The following is a 13,741-nucleotide window of genomic DNA, read 5'->3' on the forward strand; positions in this document are numbered from 1 at the left end:
GATAAATGTCCCAGTGATCTGTATGGCAATGTTGAGCGAAGGACAAATGTTTGTCACACAGGGAGAATTCTTCAAACAGTCCAATTGGAGTTTTTATTTCCACTCGAGGGGGTAAATGAATGTTTCATCCACCTCTGACAAGCGCATCAGCACTGCACTAAAACGTCATCCTACCGGAATGGAAACAGTGTGCAGGGGTATGAGGGAAAGGCAGGGGAAATCGCACTAAGCTATAATGTTCATTTCAAGAGCTAGTACAGACACAATGGGCCAAATGGTCTCTTGCTTGTGCCTTATCAGTTTGGTGGTTCCATGAGATGATTTACTCAGACCTGGGGCAGGGTTGAACCTACACGCTCTCCTCTTGACTCTTAGACAATGTCATTCGTGCCAAGACCTAAAAGTTGTTAAATGCTAAGTGACTTTGAGCCAGCTGAAACTCAACCACATATTACTCAAAGACAGAAAATGCTGGAAAAGCTCAGCTGGTCCGACAGCATTGGTGGAGAGAGAATAGAGCCAACACGAGTCTGGATGACTCTTCCTCAGAGCTGAAAATTATTCAAAGTAACACTGGATATAGTTACTGTTTTTACTGAGAGCTGATTCTGAGCCTGCAACTACTTAGTAAAGACTGACTATTCTTTCTTAATGGTACGGAACGCACATGACACACGCATTCTCCAAGGTGGCCTTCATGACACACGACAGCGCAGAGTTGCTGAGCAGAGACTGACAGCCAAGTCCCACACACGTGAGGACGGCCTTAACTGGGATCTTGGGTTCATGTCACCCTATCAGTAACCCCCACGACTTGCCTGGACTTGCAAAATCTCACTAACTGCCCTGTCTGGAGACAATACACATCTCTATAACCTGTGCTTAACGCTCTCTCCACTCACATCGTCTCTACCTTTAAGACTTGATTCACTGTAAAGAATTGCATTCCAATCGTTATTTTGTAAATTGAGTTTGTGTCTTTATACGCCCTGTTTGTGAACTGAAATCCCACTCACCTGATGAAGGAGCAGCCCTCCGAAAGCTAGTGGTGTTTGCTACCAAATAAACCTGTTGGACTTTAACCTGGTGTTGTGAGACTTCTCATAGAGAGAAAGAGAGCTACATAAAATGCTTTAGAATTTGGAGGAACTGGAGAATTCCACTAGCAGCCAATGGTTACGTGAGGGAATTCCGGCCCATCGCCGGATTCTACCACCCCGTTCGCCACGGAATCGGAACGGGTGAGGGGTGAGCAACAGAAATGGCCGTTGAACTCGGGTGGGAATTTCCTGTCTCGCTTGAGCGAGGCCATAAAATCCCGCCCCATGTCTCTAACCCTACTGGCCCGGATTTTCACAGAGTGTTGGAGACTCTGCACTTTATCCAAAATGGCGCCACGATCCCGGATCCAGAGGTTCACTTGATTTAACATCTCATCCAAAGGAAAGCACTTCTGCTAGGACTGCACTCACTCGGTACCGCACTGGAGGGTCAGCCTTGAATCACAGAATCGCAATAAGAGACCATTCAGCCCATCGAGCCTGCACCAACAACAATCCCATCTAGGCTTCATTCCCATACCCCACATATTTACCCTGCCGATCTCCCTGACACTAAGGCACAATTTAGCTTGGCAAATCCATCTAACCAGCACATCTTTGGACTGTGGGAGGAAACAGGAGCGCCGGAGGAAAACACACGTAGACACGGGGCAAATATGCAAACTCCATACAGACAGTGACCTGAGCTGGAAATCAAACCCGGGTCCCTGGTGTTTGAGACAGCAGTGCTAACCACTGTACTACTGTGCCACTCAAGACCTGGAATGGGACTTGAACTAGCAACTTTCTGATTTATTAAAGTGCTACCAAGGAAGCCATAGCCAACAATGGTTTTTCAAATTTTTGTTCAAATGCCCATTGATGCAAAAATAACCCCAGATCTTAACTGCATTCATTTTCTTTCCTTCATTGGATATGAGAGGAAAGAGAGAAACAGAGATCCCACTCTCTCACAGGTACGAGCTCTAACAAAGGAAGACCAAGTGTGGCAGCAGCACGTGTGATGAGTCCAACACCTTTAAGGAATTGGGTGGGAGGGGGAGGGGAATGCCAGAGGCCCTCAGTGCCATTATAACTGCAATGGAGTTTATTGGAAAATTATAGTCAACTCTTTCTGTTAGATTGATGTGCCATGATAAATATTTGAACAGATTCCAAACCATGTAATATGGGGAGACGATGGCCTAGTAGTATTACCACTGGACTAGAAATCCTGAAACTCAGCTAATGTTCTGGCGATCTGGGTTCAAGTCCCTCCATGGCGGATGGTGGAATTTGAAATCAATTAAAAAAAACCAATCTGGAATTAAGAATCTACTGATGACGTGAAACCATTGTCGATTGTTGGAAAAAACCCATTTGACTCACTAACGTCCCTTTGGAAGGAAATCTGCTGTCCTTACCTTGTGTGGCCTACATGTGACTCCAGAACTACAGCAAGGTGGTTGACTCTCAACTACTGTTGGGTAACTAGGCATGCGGAATAAATGCTGGCCAGTCAAATGAATAAAAATTTATCCAGCGAGGAATTTCGTAGTATAATAGAAAGGTCGACTGGCATACTTGCCTCCACAACTTGTACACCCCAAATCTGTCCTGCTTTCCAACATCTGCCAAGCAATGATAGTTATGGATCAGCATATTATGATGCTGCCATTAAGAAATATCTCAAGGCCTGAAACGGAAATCCTTCTGATTATAAGATTATTTTGTGTTTATATTTCATAAGCAGAACCCATTTTCTCAATTTCCTACAAAAACAGGATGTCAGTAAGTAATCAGGTAGCCTTGGAATTGAAACAATCAACATTTTCCAAAATTTGCAATCAAACTGGCAATTTGTGTTGAGACAAAAGCCAACCTCCACCCCCACCCTCACTTCCCAACTCCAAGGGGTTGGAACTGCATTCACCAGCATCAGTCCATAAACATGACTGTGCTCTTCAATGAAATCATCTGATACAAGTCTCAAAACTGGCAACCTTCTGGGTTGGGTGGTTCCACATCGGATCTGGCCACGTGGATTCTAGGGTCACTCACCGCAGGAAAGGCAAGATAAGACTAGCACACAAAGTCGACAACTAGTCTGCCACACCATTACGCCAATGCAGCACTTAGCCAAACAAGCCACTAAGTTATTTCACTCAGTTAGTAATCACAATTCACACGTGGCAGCTTATAAAAACGTGCACCTTTTGTACAATGCCAGTTTTCAGATTTGAGACCAAAAGAGAAAATGCTGGAAACTCTCAGCAGCTCTGGCAGCATCTGTAAGGAGAGAAAAGAGCTGAAGTTGTGTGTCCAGGTCACCCTTTGTCAAAGCTAAAAGGCATAGAAAGTGTGAGATGTTTATACTGTAGGGTGAGGGAATGTAAGATGAGTCATAGCCACATAAAGAAGGTGAAAGGCTAAGAGGTGCTAATGGCAGTCCATAGAGAGAATAGAAGGTCACATGGATTTCAGATTTGAGACACTGTCCTTGTAATTCAATTTGCTGATGCCTAAATTAAAAGCCTGGAATTTTGCCTTACACTGCAAATAAGTTGATCTTTAATGTTTGTCATTTGTTATAGTTTACATTTGTCAAATAACCCAAACTGAAACAATTGACTCTTCGGATGGGATTTTCCAGCTGTGCTTGCCCCACTGCTGGAAAATCAAGCCTGACATTAACAGACCTTTGCACAATCTCCGCACCCCTCCCCCAACCAATTCCCGTGGTGGGCAGTTTGGGAAAATTCCACCCTTTATCTTTCAAACTATATTCCTCAAGAAACACATTCTAATATCAATCACAAATCATATCCTTACAACCCAATTAATGACCAGTTACAAAAGCTTATGGGAATTTTTGGCTTTGTGAATGGGGATAAATGAGTACAAAAGCAGGCAGAAGGAGCATGTTCACATCTTTTTAAAACTGAACAAAAGCAAAAGTTTGTGGGGATGGTGGGGGGTAATGCAGCCCCGATTCATTCACGATGGCAATGCCTTGTCAACCAAAGTTAACCTGCTTGGTTTGAGTTTGAACAAAAGCTCAAAAGTGATTAACTGTTCTTAGTTCATTCCCCATAGCAATGCCTTGACCAGAGTCCATTTGCCAACCAATCATTTCTCTCTTTGCCTGCAGTATAAGTTGCTGTTCCCATTACTTTTGCAATTGTGATCTGTCCTGATGAGTGCAAGATGAAAAGCTTTGACAGCATGTTGCTTTTTTCAGCCAAACCCAAGTTCTGTGCTACTAAATGACTATCTTCTATCCATTCTCTACAGGGGAGAAGTAGCGGATGACCAATGTCATCAGATGAATATTGAAATTGCTCTTATCAAATTCCAGTGTTTCTTATCGAAAATGAACTAGTTAATGCCTGCATTATGACACCAACTGATATTTTGCAATTGTTTGAATGAACTCTACGGGTTGCTGCATTGTTTCTGTGCATATCTTAAATTTTTGGCACATTTTCTGCGCCGAAGCACCAGTGAAAATACCCAAAGTTTATTTCAGAAGTGGAGTTAAGGTTTTCATTTCCCATAATAGGCATCCTGGTGATTTTTCTACCAATTAGTGCTGAATTAAGGGAGGAATGTCTGATCTTTTGGGGAAGGGTACGTCGTGATCTATAACTACTTGGAGAGGCCATTGTAGAATTCAACTATTTTGGTATCTGGCAGAATTACGATTAAACAACAGATCTAACTACCCCCCCCCCCCCCCCCAACATGATTTTGAATATCTCTATTTTATATATCCTCCCAACTTTCTCTTCTCCATGGGAAACAGTCTCAATTTCTCAAATCAAGCCCTGGAACCGTTCTATTGAGGTTTTTTCTGCATTCTCTCTAATGCTTTCACATCTTTCCTCAAAGGTGGTGCCCAAAGCTGGACCCAATACTTCGGTTGAGGTCGAACCAGTATTTTACACAAGTTTAACCTCCTTGCTCTTGTACTCGATGCCCACTCAATTCTAAAGTCAGCACTAAGGAACCCATGCTAGGCTGACAGATCAGTGCAGCAGTTAAAGAGAATGCAACATTATTGAAGGTACCTTCCTTCATCTAGGACATCAAACCACGGCCCGATCTGCCCAAAGCTAATAGTTCAAGAGATTGTTAGAAATCTAATTGCACTACTTAAGGAGCAGAGAGATTTTCTGCTATTTTGACCAATATCCCCTTTAAACCAAATAAGCCTTTTTCTGCGCACATCTTGATTTTCACTTTATTAAATTAAATTAAAACTTTCTTTCAACGTGTGTTACATTAACTACAGGCAGGATTTTACGGCCTCGCTCAGACAAGGCTGGAAATTCCTGCCTGAGGTCAACGGAGATTTCCGTTGTTGGGCCCTCACTCAGTCAGCAAACTTGGTGAAACACCAGCGAGTTCACATGTGACTACAGTTCTGGTATTATACTTATGAATCTTTCTTGCTCCTTCCCCAGTGACTCCATTTCATTTTTCTAATATGGAGATCAGTACAGCAAAGGAACAGACACGTTGGCCCTATGATGTTTAGTTTTAGTTCAGTTTAGCTCCGATTCCGTGGCGGTGAGGTGGTAAAGTTTCGGCCTATATCTTTATAGTGTCGAATCATTCTGCCCCCTTTGTGGTAAGGTTTAGTGGCTCGGAGAAGAGCCATTTTCTCCACAGGTCAACTCTCTGCTCCGCGTCACGGGATTCAGGGAATTGGACTCTTTTTGCGGCCGACTGATTGGATGGCCAGCTAAATTTGAGTGGGTGCTGAATGTCTGTATGTCGACAAGAGGGAGCTAGATTGGTTCCTGACTTGGGTTAGAAATATCATCCAGAAGCTAAGTGTCTTTATAGACATCGGCAATATTGATGGCATAGTGGCAATTCCCTCCCCTCCACTGACTCTGTCTACACTTCGCGCTGCCTCGACAAATCAGCCAGCGTAATTAAGGACCTCACGCACCCCAGACATTCTCTCTTCCGCCTTCTTCTGTCAGGAAAAAGATACAAAAGTCTGAGGTCACGTACCAACCGACTCAAAAACAGCTTCTTCCCTCCTGCTGTCAGTCTTTTGAATGGACTTATCTTCCACTAAGTTGATCTTTCTCTACACCCTAGCTATGACTGTAACACTACATTCTGCACTCTCTCATTTCCTTCTCCATGAATGGTATGTTTTGTCTGTAAAGCGCACAAGAAACAATACTTCTCACTGTATGTTAATATACTTGACAATAATAAGTCAGATCAAATCAATGTCACTGATCTAGTGATTCAGAGGTCTAGGCCAATGCTTTGGAGACATGGGTTCAAATCTCACCATGACAGCTGGTAAAATGTAAATTCAAGTAACAAATCTGGAATTGAATGCTAATCTCAGTAACAGTGACCAGATATCAGCAATTACCTAACACTATCAAATCTGTGGGTGGTACAGCGGCACAATTGCTAGCACTGCTGCCTCACAGCACTGGGATCGTGGGTTCAATGCTGGCCATTGATGATTGAGCGGAATGTGCATGTTCTCCCCATGTCTGCATGGGTTTCCTCCGGGTGCTCCGGTTTCTCCCCACAGTTCAAAGATGTGCAGAGTAGGTTAATTGGCCATGTTGAAGTTGCCCATTAGTGTCCCAAAGTCTGTAGATTAGGGGGGGATTAGTGGGGTAAATATGGAGGGCGATGGGAATAGGGATTGGGATGCTCCTTCAGTGGGTGCAAACTCGATGGGTCAAATAGCCTCATTCAGCACTGTAGGGATTCTATATAACTTGGCACATGGACGAGTTTTGATCATCTGATTCTGGGTGGCCATGCGTAGATGGGGTGGAGGGCGGTGGCAGAAAGGGTAGGGTGGGGGGAGGACCTCATCCTAAAGACCCCTCGGTGTTGGGCACCCATCCCGCTCAGGATGTTGGAGCTCTGGGACACCTCCCCTGACTTATCACTGCCAATGACACAATCAACTCCCTTCCCATTTCCCCCAGTAAGAAGTCTCACAACACCAGGTTAAAGTCCAATAGGTTTATTTGGAATCACTGGCTCTCCCACTCTATTGACCCTGGATTTAATTTCTGTATTCTGCCATTTTTAGCAGATTACCAAGGACAAGGCTGTAGGGTCCAGCCATCATGGTGTGAGGCAGATTTGACGGAGAGTTTTTTTTCCCCCCCCTTAATCAATTTTGTATGTTAATTGTACTAATTCAGGAAACAGATTATTCGTCAGGTAACTGCTGCCATGGTTTCATCATCATCCTCACCAGTACAACTATGTACCATGCAAAGTGAAAGAAAGTATTCACTGAATAAAACATCCTGTGGGTTATTTTGTCATACTCAAAGATGCTATTCTTGTAAGAACAGCAGGTTAGAGTGCAGTATAAAAGCAAATTACTACAGATGCTGGAATCTGGAATCAAAAGAGAAAATGCTGGGATTTTTCAGCATTTTCTCTTTTAGAGTCCAATATGTTTACTGGGAATCACGAGCTTTCAGAGTGCTGCTTCTTCATCAGGTGAGTCACTTAATGAAGGGGCAGCGCTCCGAAAGTTCGTGCTTCCAAATAAATCCATTTGACTTTAACCTGGTGTTGTGAGGCTTCTTATTGTGCCCACTCCAGTCCAACATCTGCATCTCCCCATTATGCTATATTTGTATACCTGTCCATACTGTATCCTTTACTTCCATTTACATTCATTACACTCCACTTCCTACATTACAACACATCTTAAAAATACTTAATTGGCTGCAACACGCTTTAAGAGTGGTGGCCATAAAAAGTGCTAAATTAAATGCAAGACTTTCTTTTTGTCTTACTTTCCAGCAAGGGAGCCCAGTGTATCCTTAAATAAATATACATCTAGTTTTAAATTAATTAGCTAGCAGATGGAAGTTGCTGCTGCCTTTTAAGTAAGGAAACAGAGAATAAACACACCAAAGCCTTTATATTTAACAATTTGCTCTCTGAACATTCCACCAACCCACTGGGAACTTTTTATTTCCTTCTGGGAGGCTTTAATCTGTTGTGGTTATAAACACAAATTAACAGCTACCAGGCCTTATTCAGATCAGGAACGCAAATGCATGTGCCACCACCTTGGCCTTCCCTTGACCTGTGCAGGCGCCAGCCTGAATCTTCTGTTCTATAAATTTCCTCAAACCACTGCCTCTCCTGAGGACAGATTCCTTGCCCATGTTCAGTTCTATTGGTGTGGGTCACTCTCTGGTATCCTGTCCCAACTAAACATAACTCACATGTAAGCCCTAGTGTCAAATATCCACAGGCTGTTCGCCTTCAGAGGTTTTTGAGTCAAACTGAATCACAGGATCTCAACAGTACAGAAGGAGGGCACAATCCCACCCAGGCCCTATCCTCATAAACCCATGTATGTACCCTGCTAACCCCCTGACATTAGGGTCAATTTAGCATGGCCAATTACCCACACATCTTTGGACCATGGGAGGAAACCGGAGCACCCGGTGGAAACTCACGCAGACATAGAGAGAACATGCAGACTACACTCGGAAAGTGGCCTGAGGCCGGAATTGAACCTGTGAGGCAACAGTGCTAACCACTGTGCCACCTAATCCTGATCAATCCACACAGGAGGCATGGTTAGTAAGTTTGCAGATGACACCAAGATTGGTGGCGTAGTGGACAGTGAAGAAAGTTACCTTCGATTGCAACGGGTTCTTGATCGATTGGGCCAGCGGGCTGACGAATGGCAGAGTTTAATTTAGATAAATGCGAGGTGATAGATTGAATCAGGGCAGGACTTACTCAGTTAATGGTCGGATGTTGGGGAGAGTTACAGAACAAGGAGAGCTAGGGGTACATGTTCATAGCTCCTTGAAAGTGGAGTCAGAGCTCAGATTTAAATGATTGAGATCAGGAATCGTGCCTGATTTTCTCCTCAATAATCCAGGGGGCAACTGCAGCACTTTTACAAGTCCTTCTGTCGAGACCAGTTAACATAGCAATTGTGGATCTGTATTGCTCAGGTTCCAATGTTAATGCTGCTGTTTATATTGATAAAAGTTCCTTTTACACTGAAGAATGTGTTTCCAGAACTTAACTAGACTTCAGAGTGTCGGTCTGAAATACAGAGACTGGCATGGCTGCAAAATGCAAAAACTTTTCACCCAGCCCAAGAAGACATGTGCTTGGAAAACCATCCAGGCAAAATTCCCTAAACATTACCTGGAAAGAAAGTCTTCGATTTAATCTGGCTAGCTCTACCTGTCTCAGCAGGTTCATCCAGTCAATAATGGTGTTATACAGATCAGAGGCATAGCAGGAAGGTTATGATGGAGCTGTATAAAACACTCATGAGGCCACAGCTGGAGTATTGTGCACAGTTCTGGCCACCACACTTTAAGAAGGATGTGATTGCATGAGGAAGGGTGCAGGGGGGATGTTGTCTGGGCTGGAGCGTTTCAGCTATGAAGAGAAGCTGGAGTTATTTTCCTTGAAGCAGAGAAGGCTGAAGGTGTACAAAATTATGAGGGACACAAATAGGGCAGATAAGAAGAAACTTTGCTCCGTAGTGGAGGGGTCAGTAACCAGGAGCCACAGATTTAAGGAAAGGGACAGGAGATTTAGAAAAGAGTTGAGAAAATGCTTTTCCAGCCAGAGGGTGGTGGGAATCTGGAACTCACTGCCTGAAAGAGTGGCAGAGGTGGGAACCCTCACAAACTTTAAGAAATGTTTAGATGAGCAGTTGAAATATCATAGCAGTCAAGGTTTCTGAGTAAATGCTGAAGAATAGGATTAGGATAGGTTCTCAATGGCCAGTGTAGATGTGATGGGCTGAAGGGCCCCTTTCTGTGCTGTATGAAACCCATGCTTTTGATATCAGATTATAGAAGATGCGCTTGGTTTCTATCTCCCATAAGCCACCTTAGAGCTTTCCTCAAAGACTGTCACGTATTAATGCATAAAATAGGAAAGCAAATCTGATTGAAATCGGTTTTTATGATTCGCATGTTCTGTGGCCAAACATTAACTTTCCAAATCTTGTTATTCAGAATCCCTACACTCCAGCTGTTGAGGAAATCCATTCTGGCAATTTTATGACAGGTATTTACAAAGCTTAGATACAATTCAAAGCAGCCTCTGAAATAAATTACATACGGATATGTATTTTTCACGTGTCAATGAAGATGTGTGACTAATAAGACCATGGGCAGAATTTTATGCTCCCACAAGGCAGGTTCTGTGGCGGGGGCGGTGGGGAGAGTGGTGCTGGGTGAATGGATGGGATTTCTCCAGGAACCCATCTAAACCCACATATAATTTGACCCTTGGGCGGGCAGGGCCCATTCAGCTATTAAGTTTCTTAAGTGGCAACTTAAGTGTCTTATCCCACCCAGTCTCAATTTTTTGGTTGGCAGAAGTGGGTGTGGATAGGGTGGGAAAGTGATGTTAAAGCTTTTCCAGACCATGGGTGGGAATGGAGGTGTGAGTGAGTGTGTGTGTGTGTGTGTGTGTGGGGCGGGGGGGGAGGACATACAGCGGTGGGGTCGGGGGAGAGCCTCACACTAAAAGCCCCTCAGTGTTTGGCACTACCACCGCCGCTCCGCCACCCAGGGCATTGGAGCTCTGGGACACCTTCCTTGGCCTATCACCACCAACAGCACAATCAACCCCTCTCCCATTTCCCCAGTAAGAAGTCCCACAACACCAGGATAAATCCAACAGGTTTATTTGGAATCATAAGCTTTCAGAGCTCCTTTATCAGGCACTCATATCTGATGAAGAAGCAGCGCTCCGAAAGCTCGCGCTTCCAAATAAACCTGTTGGACCTTAACCTAGGGTGGTGAGATTCTTACTGTACCCACCACAGCCCAACGCTGGCATCTCCGCCTCATGCCATTTCCCCCCAGGCATCCTTTACCCTTTTACCTTTGGGACTTACCTTTTTGAAGGCCCTAGGACTTCCTCCCAGACAGAGCTCTGCAGGACCAACTGTGGCCACTGGAGTGCTGTGCCTGGCCGGGCTAAAGGGCGGTGGGCCAGCTCTCATGGGTGAAACCTTCCATCCAGGTTCGGACAAAATTCCCACCCACTGCCAATCAAGACTCAAGTAAGCACTAAATGGCAGTGGGAGATAGAGAGTTGGCAACTGCATGTTTGGCACCAACTCTCACAATGGCAAGCACCATTGTTCTACTTAAAATCTTACCCCTTGGGTTTAGAATATTTAGGGGTGATCTTTTCAAGGTACTTAAAACATTAAATAGGTGCTGAAGGGATAGATAAAGTATTATCTTTAGTGAAGGGATCCTGAACAAGGAAGCATAACTTTAGGATTAGAACTAAATCATTCAGGGGTGATACCAGGAAGCACTGTGCCCACAAATACAGTAGCGGAATTGTGGAATCCTTCTTCCCAAAAAAGCGATTTGAGGCTGGGTAAATTGAAAATTTCAAAACTAAATTTGGTAGATGTCTGTTAGATAAGGTACTGAGGCAGGTAGGTGAAGATACAGATTATTTTGATTTTATGAAGCAAAAGGTTGGGGCTGAATGTTCTATTAAGAAAAGAGATGCATTTGGACACAGATGACTTAGACTAATTTTTATTGTTGAACCTTTGCTTCTGTTTACTCGTGACTTGAGATTTACTTGTGATGCATAAATGTCACGAAAATAGGGCACGATTCTCCTGTCCTGCTGCGGTGATGTTGTAACGCAGCCGGCCGGGAGATTTAAGCAGGGCCAGATTAGCGCGATCCGCGCTGGGCGTCCGGCCCCCAGCGCTTCTCCCAGTGCCGGGTTTCCAGCACTGTTAGCTCCGCGCCGGAAACAGGCACAGAGCTCTGTTACCTATGCAAGGCTTCATTTAATCATTTTATTATATTTTAAATATAATTAGCGTTTCCCTGCGCCTGAGCTCCCTGGCACTTTGCCAAAGGAGCAATGTGCCAATGCACCGGGCATTGGGCAGTGCCAAGGGGACAGGGCCTAACGGGGGCGATCAGTGAGGGTGGGGGTCCCACCGACACTCTGCAGTCGTGATCAATGGGGGAGAGAAGCCAGCGCTCGGGGCTGGCCATTGGAGTAGGGGGGGGGGCGGTGGGCAGCCTGCTTTTTGTTGGGGGGGGGGGGGGGAGCAGTCAAGGCTGTAGTTGGTGGGGGGGGGGTTGGGAAAATTGGCATTGGGGGGTCGAATGGGGGGAATGCAGGGTTGGAACTGCGGGCCTGGGCGTGTTTGGGGGTTGTGAGTTTACTATCAAATAAATCGGTTCGACTTAAACCTGGTGTTGTCAGACTTCTTACTGTGTTTACCCCAGTCCAATGCAGGCATCTCCACATCATGTTTGTGGGGGGGGGCCAGCGGTTGGGTCGTCCGTAGGAGGGTTGCATGGCCGCGATGCAGGGATTGCGGGGCTGGCCAGCAATCGACCTGGCCCGCAATCGGGAGGCCGGCAGATCGGTGCATGCTCAGTGGTTCGCCTAGCGCTATGCTGCCAGCTTCTCCAGCTGGGACAGGCCCTGTCTACCGATTTTTAACGGGATTTACGCTGGTGCACTCTGCAGCACACAAGAGTGTGGGAGATTCTTCTCTGAACTCCCACTGAAATAAACAGCGTAATTTACTCCGGTTTTCACCCAAATTTGACACTGAGATTTTTTTGGGAGAATTGTCCCCATCATGGGCTGGAACTTTCCGGTCTTTCACGCCCTGCTGCCACTGCAAGTGAGGACGGAGAATTTGGCACTTAGCCGAACCTCCATCCACTGCAGCGAGACCAGAGAAACCCGCCGGTGTGAATGGCTGGAAAATTCTGCCCAATGATCTGAAACCGTTGTGTGCTGCATTCTGCAGACTGCATAGATTATCCAGATCCAAAGACAACACTCTTTTCTGTTAGCTACACTTTCACAAACTGAATGATACGAGTCACTCTATATATATTTTATTTTAAACACTTACCTTTGTTCCCACTTTCCTCTCCCCATGAATTTTCCACTCTCCACTTTTCAAATTCAGCATCATTTTCACCCTGTGTGCCAAAGTACACAAGAACAGAACGTCAGCAAAGTTTTACTTATATTGTGCAATGGACATTCATTTCATGAACAAGAAGCTTTGGAATATTGTGATGCAGGAATCTTGGACGCAAAGTCTGGAGTATTCTCAGTGCTATGACTCTCACCAACTTCTACAGATGCACAATAGAAAGCGTCCTATCTGGTTGTATCACAGCTTGGTATGGCTCCTGCTCTGCCCAAAGCCACAAGAAACTACAAAGGGTTGTGAATGAAGCCCAGTCCATTACATAAACCAACCTCCCATCCACCAACTCTGTCCATACTTCCTGCTGCCTTGGCAAAGCAGCCAGCATAATCAAGGATCCCACGCACCCCAGACATACTCTCTTCCACCTTTTTCCATGAAGGAGAAGATACAAAAGTCTGAGGTCACATACCAACCAACTCAAGAACAGCTTCTTCTCTGCTGTCATGAGACTTTTGAATGGATCCAGTTTATATTAAGTCATTTTTTTCTCTACACCCTAGCTATGACTGTAATACTACATTCTGCACTCTCTCCTTCTCTATGAATGGTACACTTGGTTAGTGTAGCACACAGAAAAACAATACATTTTACTGTATACTAATACGCATGACAATAATAAAATCAAATCAAAAACACAATACCAAACTACACATACATATTGTACATGTGAAAATAGGTT

General features: G+C 44.7%; 1 protein-coding gene across 1 annotated transcript in view; it reads right to left on the reverse strand.

The window, feature by feature from the left end:
* blmh (bleomycin hydrolase) overlaps positions 1 to 13,741 on the reverse strand; it is an 88,747-nt gene that overhangs the window by 12,093 nt on the left and 62,913 nt on the right. Inside the window, exon 11 of the mRNA XM_080210743.1 lies at positions 12,976 to 13,045. Coding sequence (XP_080066869.1) covers positions 12,976 to 13,045 — 70 coding nt within the window. The remainder of the gene's footprint in view (positions 1 to 12,975; positions 13,046 to 13,741) is intronic.

Source organism: Carcharhinus amblyrhynchos, chromosome 23, assembly GCF_965287045.1.
Source record: "Carcharhinus amblyrhynchos chromosome 23, sCarAmb.v2.hapA, whole genome shotgun sequence".
Taxonomy (NCBI): Eukaryota; Metazoa; Chordata; class Chondrichthyes; order Carcharhiniformes; family Carcharhinidae; genus Carcharhinus; species Carcharhinus amblyrhynchos.